The sequence below is a fragment of the Battus philenor genome, unplaced genomic scaffold (genome assembly GCF_028537555.1).
Source record: "Battus philenor isolate CCGP_79_NKW_IND1 unplaced genomic scaffold, ilBatPhil1.0.hap1 SCAF_6, whole genome shotgun sequence".
Taxonomy (NCBI): domain Eukaryota; kingdom Metazoa; phylum Arthropoda; class Insecta; order Lepidoptera; family Papilionidae; genus Battus; species Battus philenor.
In genome coordinates, this window is record NW_027181726.1 from 14,631,976 (window position 1) to 14,646,702 (window position 14,727).

Genomic DNA, 14,727 nt, shown 5'->3' on the forward strand with positions numbered 1-14,727 from the left:
TGAAGTCGATGCTGTTATCCCGGGGACTTTTACAGCTTAATCGGAAATGAGTTCACGGAGCGGAAGGGTCATTGAACTTGAAAATAAAAAGAAGCCGGACAGACGCATTCCAGTTGTACGATGTCGTTCGCACGTAGTAAACCGCTCTACCCGAGTAGAGCTGTGTAGTGTTGATGTTGTGTATGGGGATTGGGATGGCAGCGTGGACCACAGACGAGCCATGGATGGATCTAGATCTAATCTCGGTTCGCCCACGCAGTTGTGTTGCGCTGAACGGGCAACCGCCCCTTCATTTATTACAGTTGACCATATTGCACTAATTCCTGCGTCGAACTAATTCAAGGCGATTGATTGCCAGCGCCATCTATCGGCATTATGAGATATCGTCTGCTTTAGTGCAATAAAACTAGGATACTTCGACTTGTATGATATCACGTAAATCCACAACAAAATCGTAAAGGTCGATATTTTTAACGCGGGTTGTGTGTCTTCAAAGAATGACGTCGGTACGTTTAGTTTCGCGTTTTCGGAAACGTTAGGCGAGAGGCGCCACAGACATTATTTAATAGTAGTTCCTCTATGATACTGGCAATACTGGTTATGTCGACATGAAAGTTTAAATTTTTAATGACAACGCCATCTGTTGTGGTAGATACAAATCTTTAGCACTACCATCTTGAGCTAGTTCCTCTCGCTAGTGCTGGTTCTGTTTTCGATAGAGTTAGCGAGGTTCCAGTTGAAGTATGGGAAATAACCTTCTGTTACGCAAGTATAGCTCTTCTATGATAACAGCATCACTACCTCCATCTTGTATTAAGAACTGAAAACTTCGTATACTAAAAAAAATTTTTTTTTTACATTTTGTGATTTTATTCATACACAATTTTCTCGCCACATACCGCCAGGTAAAAGCTATACAGGATGTTTAACTATATAGTTTTAAAACCTTTAAAGGATTGAATGTATAGGCCATTTGCTGTCTATTAATATACAGTATATCCTAATTAAAAGTCAACGGCTTCAGGAATAATACACAACGTAGTGACTTTTTAGTAAAAAAAATATTTTACTAATTTTAAAATTCGAATACCGTATCTAAAAATCAATGGTTACAAAAATATCCAATAACTAAACATGAAATAGAAAAAAATAGCATTATTATAATTCGGGTTACTACATCATAATTAATAATTGTTTACCATCTGTCCCTGCCAGAAGTTATTGGACTTTCATCATATTGGACATTCCAATAGAAAATATAAATCATTGTATTTCAGAGTGATAATTATATCCAGCATGATTAGATATAAGAGAAATAACTTTAAAACTTATCTAAGTGAGCTATACAATTATCCCTTAAAGATTTTAGCACCAATAACCAATCAAGCTTTATAAACATGTGCATAGTCATCTTTTATTATTTTCATTTCAGTTTAGAACGAGATCTTGTTATAAATCATCTTGAGCGCCATCTAGTATCTATTACTAGAAACTTCGTGACCGTATATATCAGGAACAATTATCTTTTTTGACATTTGATCAACAAGCTATTTTTCCCAGATATGCCAAATTTTGTCTGATAAAAGTTGTTTTTCTTACTTTATAGCCGTCGTTATTCCAACCCATAGACGCCCGCTGCATGAGATATGCCTCCCTCAAAGATACCTATGAAGATACATAGTGTAAATCCCTATAGATATCTATGTGCAATTATGGTACATAGATAGCATATATACTATATATCATAATTGCCACGCTGTGCAAGCGGGTCGGCGATCGCGGTGTGGTATTATGGTACACAGAAGACGCCAGTGACCATCTTCAAGAAACCTTTGTGAGCTGTGGAAATTCTATGTAATTAATGCACAAGTTTGAATTATATAAGATTCTATCCCGGTAATCGAACTTGCGAAGTACAATCCCAAGTCTCACTCCTCTACCGCTAAGCTACCACTGCTGCTTATAGTATAAGATAATAAAACTTAAAATATTCCTTCATTCCGCAAAACATTATCATGAGTACGATGTTCGTTAATAGTACCTATTCCATACGGAATGCTTGTATTAACAAAATTACATGGATACTTACGCTGGGATACTAACGTGGGGCGTATGAAATGGCACGCTATTTATTATGGCATGATAAAAAGTGATGAAGTTGATAATTCAAACTTATTATATATTAATTAAAGTCGGTTGCAGTTTGAATCTTGTCGTAAGGAATCATCAGAGGGTCGGTGGGTGGCATCTGAACAGTTGCAGCGAGCACCGGGGACAGCCTCCCCTCTTTTAGGAGAAGAATCTTCACCAGCGACCTCTCCCCTCCTTGTCCGGTAACAGCGCGTAGAAAAATTTCGGGGTTTACGTTCTCGTCGAAAATTTCTTCAATTTTTGTCGGCAGCTTTAATTGGCTGTTAGGTGCGAGAAGTGGCACCTGCGAAAAGAAAGTGATAGATATACATATACCTTTTTCAAATGCCCTTTCGGCAAAACAAAACATGACCACATTCGCGGACAGAGTTAACTCCGCACATTTAAGAAGCAAATGGAAAAAGTGAATGTAGTGAGCGTAAACAGTTGCTAAGTAATATAAAGATGCGTTTACATGGCTACTTATTTAAAAAGGTGCAAGTAAATATTTAGATATTATTTTTTTACTACAGACTTCACTAACAATCTCCAGTTGCTTGGTTTTTCAATGTTGTGTCCAAATATGTAATACAATACATGCAATATAATATTAAAAAGAAATAGTAAAAACAATCGCGTATTTTATATATATATATATATATATATATATATATATATATATATATATATATATATATATATATATATAGCATATGTAATTAATAGATAGCAACGCCATATCCAAAAATCAATGGTTTCAGAAACTATATATAGCGTAAAGGTATTATGGAAAAAAGGAATTTTGAAATTTGTATTACTACATATTTAAATTAATTATTGTTTATTGTCTGTAAACATAATCAATTTGGCTATTTATGTCCTAGTGGATAAGATAAAGTCATCTTCGATTTTGGGGGAGACATATAACTGTCAGTAGACCTCTATCAGCTAATATTAATTATCTGTGAATATTGTAACATATTTCAGATTGAAAATTTTATAAAGATCACATAGAGATGGAAAAAGACGTAAAAACATTAAAGCTTCTTGCTGAAGAATGAACTATACTTTTACCCCATTAAAGCAACGAGAGGGGGAGAGCGAGATAGAGATAGAGAAAAAAGAGAGGAAGAGAGCAAGAGCTATTGTAAACACAAATAAACACGTCGTCTCACTTACCTTCATGTACGGTTTGGAGACTTTATAATTAGGCGTGTGTGCGTGAAAGAGAAGGGACAGTCCCATGACAGCTCTCTCGCTCGACGTGTTCTCTATTATAAGCGTTACTCGAAACACTGGACCTAGGCCTTCTACCTATAGTAAACGACAGTTGTTATTCAATATGACCGTAGCAACACGTGTAGTGGTAGCCAAGGTGTAGGGTTTCGATTCTCGAAATGCAACCTTATCTAGGGAGACAATCAAAACCCATAAAGTTCTTACTGATGTGTAAACTATCACAGGATAGCTTTCAGAGTACGATAAGTATATTCATAGTACATTTATGATGTAGATATAAAGATAGTTGTCAACAAACAATGCGGTACACTGTACTATGTTCTATAACATTGATGGTGTTCGTCAAAACCAAAAAACACCCAACCCAAATCTTATCTTAAATTATTACTTATTTATTTTTTAACACAAATAGCGGAAATAATAAAGCAGCAATTTAAAAGATAGATATAAAACCTTTTTTAGAAATCCATAGAACCTCTGGTAGGCAAAATGTGAAAAACTGTTTTAGAAAACTGTTGTTTTCCATTATTATAAGCTTTTGTGTATTGTTTATATGCATATGTTTGAAAAAAATTGGAATTAGTACCTCTGCAGACAGATGTATAGGTTCCAGAGCACCCACCGCTGTGCAATTATCAGATTTAACATGTGCTTCTAGAAGTGTTTTAGCTGCCAGCAGTCGCAACCTGTTCAGTTCATGCTGGAACGTCTCGTGCATAGCTGTAATATATTATAAATATTATCTTATATATTCGAACCTTTCTTACAGGCATTCATATTAGATTTATATATAATCATGCACATAGTATCATATACAGGCATACTAGAAATTAAAATAAATATACAAAGGTTCCAAACGTTTTCTTATCCGAGAATAGTCCACAAAAAACTCAGGTCTTTTAAGTGATCATTTTCACAAAGATTCTTCATCTTATCCAGTAGTTAAAGCAGTTTATTACTGCCCCTTTCTCTTGTTGGGAACGTGGTCTTGTAAGAACCTCCACGCAAACCATAATGCAAAGCATTTGATTGCGAACAACATATATACCAATCATCGTGAGCGCCATCTAGTATCAAGTATTAAAAACTTCGTGTACTGAATATACCGTGAAAAATTATCTTTTTTGACATTTGAATCATCGAACCAATCGGAAATCTCAGTCCGCTATCGCCTAGTGTACCACTTTACATAGTGAATATTTTTAATTTATTTAATGATAATGCTGAGGTGTTATACTGTAGATCACTTGTTATTAAATTAAGAAACCTCAAAAAAGGTATTGCAATAATAACCCCATTGTATATTATGTATATATATAGTAAATATATATATATATATATATATAAATATGTGTGTGTATATTTTTATGTATATATATATATATATATATATTGGAATTCGAAAGGCTACTAACGTATTACAGGTAAAAGTCTGTAGGAAAATATAGTAAACAATATATATATGTATACTCGACTATGACTATTTGTAAAAATTAAGGCACATTCACATTATGACAATACTTTTGCGCCACCTGTTAGAACCGGTTGGAAGCGACCTGTATGCATAGCATTATTAAAACAATCAAATACTAAGCGAAGATCTCCAAGTTCTATTTACATACCAATAGGATTCTCCCGTTCTCTGGCAGACTGTTCGAGAAAGAGTTTAGATTTCTTTGGTATCAGCCATGGTTTCTGCGCGCCTAGACCGCTGTCGGCAACATCCATGCTGACTGCATCAGCGTTGAAGTCCGCGGTGCGTTTCAATATCTTCAACATTAAGTTTCCACCTGGAACATAGCTAGTAAATTTAAGATTGTAAAGTTACCTGCAACATGATGTAGACAGACAAAACTGACCATTCAGTTCCGCGAACTCGACGAAAACGAATTAGAATAACTATAAAATACAAAACATAGTTTTCTTTAATTAATTTTCTTAGTGTGGGTAAACCTGATTTTGACATGACGTTGATTTATAGGACACTAGTGAAAAGAAAGTTCCTTATTCTATTCAAATTCTAAATATCTCTATTCAAGTAAACTTTTAAATCATTTATTATTTTAATATTATAAATAGTAAGTTACCATCGGCACGGAATGCTATTCTGCTGTGAAGAGTCGACAAGAAACTTAACAGTATTTATTTTTAAATAAAATATAAGGATTTTTATTGTCCATTATAATATCCACCGTGTAAATGAGTCAACAAACCATGTTTTACACATTTCAAGCAACTAAAAACTCTTAAATATATTATCTATAATAAGATTTATTTAATGATATACTTTTAATTTTAGATTTAAAATTACGAAAAGGAAGGTCGGACAGACACGACCGTCAGGAACAAAGAGACGACTACAAGGAAGAAGACATGGTAAAAAAAACGATTTTCTTTATATAGATAAGAAGATAATATTGATGATAATATCATAAAAATGAATTATGAAATTAATAAAATAATTTACAGTTAAAATATAATGATTTGAAGTTTGGGCTCCAACTTACTTTCAATAAAAAACTGATTTATAATACCCTTATTACAATTAAAGGATTGTTTATTTCAGGCAATGTGCTCATTTTTTGAAATCATTTAAAACAAAGTACATTTTCTTTTTTTTTCTTAACCGTTGATTGTTGTGAAGATCTTCAAGATATAACGTTTCATTTTTTTTTGTAGAAAAAAGATTTACTAGCAAAGACATTGCACTATGATTCCTTATTTGAATTATGCCAATTACAGTTAAGGATTTCAAAATAAATACCGCTGTAAACTTACTTGCAGTTATAATGATGAAGACGTTTTCCTCGAGGCCAAGTTGTCCAAACTTCATCACCGATACCACTTCTGTAACATGAAAGTTTTTGAAATCTTTACTCAGTGTGATCGGTTCTCATTTACCATCAAATTTTATACGGTTCATCATATCCAAAAATATATACTTTCAGGATAAATCACATAATGATAACATAGTAAAAAAGGAATTGGACAGGCCTGATCACATACCGAGGCAAGCCCTAGAAATGAATCGAAGTGAAGGCAGTTGGAATGACGTGGAGCGAAAGTAAAGCGCGAGGCTCAAGACCGTTCGGGATGGCGACGTACTGTGGACGTTCTCTGCCCCATCTTGGAGACATAGGAATAAATGATAATGATAGTAAAAAAGCGATTTTGCTATTCAGATTACTACACATTAAAAATAATTATTGTTAATAATCTGTACCTTCAAACTTTGTACTACCAGAAATTATTGACATTTCACATTCCAATAGTAAAAAAAAATGACTGTGATATATTTCAGATCATCAAAGCTTTAAATCTTTTTGTTAACTAATGTGATATACATTCACCCCTTTGAAACTTTTGAACCACTAACCAAACATCCTATTGTAGGAGCTACAATATCTCACCGTAAACGGCGTATCGAAAAGGGGAATTTTACAGAAATCTAATTCTTTATATACATCGGGCGACAGAGCGCGATCCACAATTCTTCTAATTCTTCTAATTGTGATTAACTGAACATTGTTTTCTTAGTTTTATATCGGTATAGATATGGTCTAAATTTGTATATAATATGTACATACCTGCTTTAGGAAGAATCCTAAACAAGTTTTAACATAAATTCAGTTCGAACAAACTATACATACTTAAGACCATAAACATAATATATAGTAACCTCGTATGAACATGGAATCCCTGCGCGATTTTCCTTCGTAAAGGTGCAAATGGCCTGAAGATAAGGCAACAGCAGTCAATGTGATCCCTAAATGCATTATAGGGACCAAAGTAAGAGCAACGGGTCGATGCTCAAAGTTCAATGACCATTGTTTTTTACCCTGGAATAAATGATATATAAGATAATAAATAAATATCAATAACAAATTTTAGAGTGGCGACCACGGGCTGACAGACGTGGTGTGAAGCACGTAAACCAACGGCATAGTATTTTTTTTCAGGATCTGTATTCCATAGAGACTTTACGTCTAAAATTTCAGCTTACTTTTTTCTGCTCACGTATTTACTAGATTAAATCGTAATTTGAGACTAAGTTGAAGTCAAATAATTATTTTTTTTGTGCCTCGTGGACGGTGAGAGTTCTGGAACTTGCCTCTGCACCGGCTTGGGTGTGAGGAAGATATAGGGTGTTCATCTTTTTCGGGATATTCTCCCCAGAGTAATGACGCCTACTCAGAGAGTGTACTGCCTCCTTGTACGAATAGTACTACCTTCTTGTTCACCTCCTATAGGGCATCCGCTACATCAATCGGGGTCCTGAGGGTGCACAACAGCTCCTACCGATGAAAAAAGTCACGGGAAGTCATTAAATGCGGTCAGCATAAGACCAGTCTTCGTGGTGATCTTTATACGAGGCCTATGCCTTGCAGTGGGCGTCTTTAGGGTGATAAGATGATGATGAATTCTTCACAGGTCTCATCTAGCTCAACGGACCATGAAGAGAGTTATGCTCGGGATTTATCTACGAGATTGAATAAGCCATGAGGAGATACGTAGACGAATACACAACAACAGATATAACATAGAACCAACATACTCAGTGGATTGGCTTGAGATGATAGAAGGCAAGCCAAATAGTACGCAAAAATAATTGCAGCAGGAGCCTTAATATTCTGGATAATAATGTTAAGACCACAGACTGCAGAGGACGGAGAAAAAAGGTGGCCTACAAAATGGACGCAGACCTTGTTAAGTTCGTCTGAAGTTGCTAGATTCAGGCCGCTTCCAAAAATTCTTACTGGAAATCTATGGATGGAGGCCATGTCCAGCTGTGGACCGATTTTGATTGAAATTATGATGACGTTGAGTAGTTTAAAAATAATCATAAATTAATTATATATTTTTATAAAACAAACCTTTTTGCTATAACATGCCAAAGTGTTGTCGCAGCAAATGACTAAAATGCTATTATCTAGTGCCGATACTTCAATGGCTATTATATGTTCGTCGGTATTAAACAATAATTTGCCTTCCTTCCACTCCCTTTTAAGCAGGCAAACTGTTTTTTCTCTGTGATAAAAATTAAAAACATATAAAACTTCATATATACCAAATTGAAAGGTGCTAAATATCTGTTATAGCTACAAAAAAAAAACTGGCTAAAATTAAAAATAAATTTTGCGTATTTTCAGTGCATCCTTTATAAAGCCTCTTACTATATAAAAGAAGACGAAGGTAATTTTTTTTAAGATAATTAAAAACATAAGTTTACAATGGTGCGAAAGAGGTCATCATATATATCTTAGTTGCATAAAGGAAATGTGCAGTTGACAAATAAGCAGACCTGGTAGCCACAGTTATCCTGTAGTCAACATTGTACAATCCAGTTACAACCATTTGATAAGGAGTTTTCTTTGTGACACATAATTTAGCCTGTACAACAGTATAACAAATTAGTAATACTGTTAACAGATATGAAAAATAAATTTAAACTGCAATAAGTAAAAGTTATTTCACATCAATATTTTTACTGAGGCCATACAATATATTTATGATAATATTTTGTTCATTTTCCATAATCAAAATAAATTAGAAAAAATAAAGAGGAAACTCTTAGAATTATTATTTACATGACATCTTGAAAATTGTCTCGTAATTCATCTATAGAAATAAATAAAATTGGAGTTCTATTAGTTATCTTTAAATAATCAGAAATACAGTACATATGCCAAAAATTACAATTAATAAAATTTTTGTCTGTCTGTTTGTTCTGATTAAACTCTGAATTTGACAGGACTTATACTGGCAGGTAACGGATGTAAAAAAGTAAGTAAGTAGTATAAAAAAGAATTCAAGAAAAACTCTCAAAGAAAAATTATTTAACAAAAAAAAGCAAATAAACTATTTCATGTTTTCCTGAAATTCCAGCGTAGTCGCGGGCACAGTCTGTTTGATCTAATAATTTTATTTTTACATTGATTAAATCTAATTAACGGAATAATTTTCTAAAATAATGTTCCTCAATCCATTTGACTTCTATTCAACAAAATTCAAAACATTTGTGTTGTTGTTGTTTTCATTTAGGCTATATTTGACAGAAAGTATATGCACATATAAATCCTATTATATAAACCATTATAAAGCATATACATTTATATGTATATATATCAGAGAAATAATTGCTATAAGATGATGATAGCAACAAACACTGGCGCTGAACGCTGCCATACCGAGTTTGACCTTGTGACATAAAATTTAGATAATGACCGTATTATACAATGTAATAAGCGATACTTACTGTACACATGGATGTGAAGGTAGTTGGATCCAAAATAATGATTTCCCCTTCTTCACTTCCAACAACCAAGCAACTTACACCATATTTGTCCACCGAGTTCATTTTTAATGTAGTGATACATGCAATCTCTGGAATTTTACATCCTGGCAGTTCTGTCATGTGTTCTAGATATTCTAGTTTCTGGTCAACATTGAAGACTAAAAACTGTTGTGACTGACCACTGAGAACCTTTTGTGGTATTGATTGCAGGTTTGCAATCAAAGGATTGAGAGACTCTTCATTATGATTTGCGGGATCCATTAGCTGAAAATTTTCCAGAATAATTTTATGAACATTTATTATACTCGTTTTTCATACTGACATAGTAATAACTCTATTATTACTATAAGTCAGACTGAGAAGGTGCGAGAGGAAGATAATATACTTATACTTTTTACACAAAAATCTACACAAAAATTTGCACATTTCATGAATAGTACAAATCTTACATAATTAAAAAGGTTTTATTAAAGTTTTATTAAGCTCAAAACATTAACAATAGTCCTCTGAGAAGTTAATTATTTCAAAATAGCTTTCATTACAGGCAAACACTATGATCATTCTTTAATGATTAACTCCTTTTCATTGTAAAGTAGTGTCACACTATTGGTTCATTATTTAATTTTATTTTTATTTATAACTAGCATCCTAAATATATATACAAAAAAATTTAAGTACAGGGAAAATATTGCAAGCTAACAATATAACGTAAATGACAATAATTTATTAGAGTTGGAAATCTTTCCATAGGCACTAAATATAGAGGAACCAGAAAGTAATATTGCTTTTTTAAGTTAAATTTACACGACTACATTTTTAACAAGCTCTAGAACCTTAAGGCCCATAGACAGCAACCATAACTAAATTAAATAATTATTACCTGCTTCCAGATCTCTAGTTCACAAGTACTAAGCTCAATGGACGGCAAATAGTATTTATAGAAGAGTTTCATGTTCCGGTATATGTAAATACATGAACTCATTGCAACTGCTACAACTGGACAAGCACGAGGCATTGTTTCACTTGTGTATAGGCCTACAACACCAAGTGGCAGGTCAGGAAGCAACAAGTCTGTTATTTGCATGGTGCCTCTAAATACCTATAAATGTATTAAAATTAAGGTTAGGAAAATTGTACACCTTTAAAACGTAGTTAGAAAATTTTAAACCTTACATAGATTAGACGAATGCAGATTTGCAATTATGCATAAAAAATAATAATACTATAACATAGATTAACTTAAATACCTTTAGTCTTGGAACCTCGTCACGACGACCCAAATCTCCGACCAGTAACTTATATTCCTTATCATTTTGAAGATCAATTAGTGCTAAATTTGATGGTAATGAATTAAGATCTATATCATCTGTTCCAACTTCCACATCTAACCAACGGCTTGCTATACTCATGGCTAAGAGATAATTATATTCTACAAAAAATCTGTCTCTGTAACACTTTCCTACATCAAATTGTTTTAACAGCGTTTCCATGGCAACTTGTATTTGTCATCGATAACGAGTGTTGTAGTTTTTCAAAAATATTTGTAAATTTATAGTTTAACAAAAAAAAATTATAGATAAAATGTAATAATTCTTCTCAAATATTTTTTATATCTAAAAATAGTATTAATTCACTCTAAATACGACAGTGGAGAATATTAATTAAGTATTATATTTAATAAAATGGTAACCCTGATTCCATCAAGTAAAACTATTTGAAAACAAAGTTAGAAGACATGTTATGAATGTGTTATTGTTATAATATAATACATAAACTTACATGTACATATATAAAGAAAAATTACGTTTCCTATATAATAATATCTTTATTTTAAAAAGTTCTTATGTTGAGTGACATGTTAATTATGTGCTATTTACATGGATATTTAATCAACTTTAGTTTTAACACTGTGAGTTTTTTTTATAATTTACTGCTTTTGTTTTGATTAGTGCCTTTTCATTTATGTTTATTTATGACCATGATTAAGTGATGCAAATGATATACATTCCTTTAAAACGATGGTGTGCGATATATAGGTTATACAGAAGCAAAAAATTTACTATACTTTTCCTGATGACATTTTTATTAATATTAGCTATACAATTAGCGAAAGCATTTGAACATATTTTTAGAATGATTTTATTATCCGTGTTTCGTTAAGAATTGGCGAGATACTCATATAAAACCAATGATATATTAACTTATGGCTAGAGTTGGAATTAAATTAATATCACATCATCACATTTTAATAATAAAAAACTTTGATCAAAATTAGAATGAAAATGTTTTATCTGTAATTGAATTCTAGGTATATTATATATATATCAGGACATTTGGCGTACATAATATTATTTAAAATTCATTGTTAAACGTATATTGTAAACAAGTTATACTGGAAGCCTATAGCTAATATAAAGCTTTGTATACTGTACAGCCATGACGAAAATTACTGTCTTAAAGATAGAGTTATGGAAATATTTTTTTGGACCTGTGTTACACTCCTGGCCAAGTAACGTTTGCAGATCATTCCAGGGCGCAGAGAGCGCTTAGATAAAACTTTCTTTTAAAGTAGCGGAGGTCACGACCTTCCTTGAGATGTAAATGCCCTGTCCCAAAATCAGGTAGGGGAATACGAGAGGTCCTCAATAACGAAGGCCATACTAAAAAAAGAAGATACCATGACTTACATCTTTTTTTGATTTTTTTTTTTATATATCAATAGAAGCTTTCTGAACGTTATCTCAGGTACTATTACGTATACACTACACAGTCATAGAAATGTCCGTTATGTGTTCCTTTATACGTGACACAACATTAAAAATCTACCTTATACATTCCGGAAATATTTGTTCAAATCAAATCAAAAAGATTGATGAGAAAAGTGATCGCATATAAGAGGAAACATATGACTAACGACTTTAGACACCAAAAGAGTTCTTAATTTGAAAATGTTTTTACAAATCAACTGTCAATATTTTAATTTCTTACCTTTTTTTTTTCGTAAATACATTTCAAATTATAAATAGCATGTCTGCTATATTAATGCAATTATAAATAGCATGCTTATTTCTGTAGTAGTAAAATCGTGTTTATTGCAGCCGACGACCTATGACGCCTCTTTGGTGTTCACCTTCACCGACCAAACTCGCCTCCCTATTTAAGTAATATTTCAGTGATTTAATTTAATTATTTAAATTTATACGTTTATGTTTTATTCATAATTGTGAATAATCTTGTATAACATTTCGCTGGACCATATGCAATGCTTTCTCAGTGAGTCATCGGCGAACAGTTCGTCGTAGAAGTAGTTTTACGGGTTTGCTTCTTGCTTTATTTTGCTCCGCGCCGTTTCGCCATTGAACGGCCGGTTTGAATCACTGACCAGTTCTACGTACGCGGAATTATCTATTGTATATTACATTTTAATATAGTTAATTTATGGTCTGTTAAGAGTATAGTGACGTTACTATTGTGATTTTTACTTGGGTTTTTCCTTAATAATCATAAATATGAAAAATAGCAGCTTTGCCAACATATATTAAATCATTTTGGTGATTGTAACGAACTTCCAATTTAACAGTTTCGGAAAATCTATTATTCAACTAACAGCGTAATAATGTCTGCCAAACGGTCGCCATTTAACCCCAAAGATACTTCAAACATTTTCCAACCCTCAAGAATTATTTTACAATACACTGGTGGTTACAAATATGTGTCTATCTTAAAATAGGTTAATCACAGCATCACCTCTCTGATAGGGGATACAGGATACCGCCACAGATGCTTACAATACTACGAGGAGGTTATTATGAAAGTAAAAAATATGAACAAAACCTGAATTCGGAAAATAGTGATAAATAGCTGCGAAATAGTAATAAGAAAACAAATTTTAACAGCTGAGACAAATGTAATAATAAAAATAAAAATTTTAATAATAAAAAAGGGAAAAATAAAAGTGTAATATTGTGAGAAATGTGGCAATGGATAGAAGGCCATGTATGAACAGAATTTAAATAAAAGTTATAAAGTGAAAGATATTACGAAGGAAGAAAGAAGAGAGAATGAGAAATTATGTAAAAGATGGAAGAAGAAAATGGAGAACAAAATAGTGAAAAAAAAATCATTTTAAGTCTCTGAGAAAGATTAAGATAGGGAACAAGAGAGAAAAATTAAAAAAAGCTATTTTAAACACGATCACGCCGACGTTGCAACTAATTTAATGTATTTCCGGCGGAGAGTGGTTTAGTTTGAAATTAAAATATTTTTTGGATAAACATAAATACCTGTTATAAACCCGATTAAATAGTGTTTTTTTTAAAATTTTCTAAAACTACTGTTTTACTGGTATAAAATCTTATATGATTCATACTTTGTTCATCAACTATATAGGGTTGCCACTGCTCAAAAACAAGTTTCCAGAGGATGAACAGCAGCCAGTCCTCTGCGTACCATAATAGCATACTGCGATCATAAATCGTATATCCCCTTATAGACATCTTTGGAGGAAGCCTATGTCTTGTAGTAAACGACGACGAATGTTATGGTAATTTTCAAATTAACCATCTGTTTTGAGACAAAACATTTAATTTTTAATAAATATGTTGTTATTATTCTATTCTATTTTTACTCGCTTTTACTTTGATCTTGTCAAGTCAGAAAATGCTTAATTAAAGTATTAAAGTATTGTATAATCATTTAATAAGTAGTTTTTAATGTACACATAAAACCCTTTTTCAGGTAGATATAATAAAAACTATTTTTTTGCTACAAATTGTATTTTTTGGCTCATTTATACATTTGCGTTCTGACTCTTTTCTTACCTTCCACCAAGAATACATTGTGAAATTATGTAAGAATATGTAATGACGAAAAATATAAATATTACAAATATATTATATACATATTTATATATATGTGTATATATATACACATATTTATGTGTATACATATATATAGATCAGTGAAGATGTCTGTGTTTTTGTACATATAATTTTCTGAATATCTAAAGAAACAGATGATATTCCGTCTCAAAATAAAAAATAAAATCCGAGAAACAAAAACGC

General features: G+C 32.3%; 1 protein-coding gene across 1 annotated transcript; it reads right to left on the bottom strand.

Moving 5' to 3' along the window:
* Window positions 1-2,095: 2,095 nt before the first annotated feature.
* On the bottom strand, window positions 2,096-11,079 carry BBS1 (Bardet-Biedl syndrome 1). The gene is made up of 11 exons (XM_068773839.1): window positions 10,912-11,079; window positions 10,545-10,763; window positions 9,626-9,928; window positions 8,672-8,760; window positions 8,244-8,397; window positions 7,049-7,208; window positions 6,148-6,216; window positions 4,992-5,159; window positions 3,956-4,089; window positions 3,310-3,444; window positions 2,096-2,434 (listed from the first exon to the last, which is right to left on the bottom strand). Exons 1-11 carry the CDS (start codon window positions 11,071-11,073, stop codon window positions 2,183-2,185), a joined length of 1,845 nt encoding a protein of 614 aa, XP_068629940.1. The 5' UTR covers window positions 11,074-11,079; the 3' UTR covers window positions 2,096-2,182.
* Between the last annotated feature and the right edge of the window lie 3,648 nt (window positions 11,080-14,727).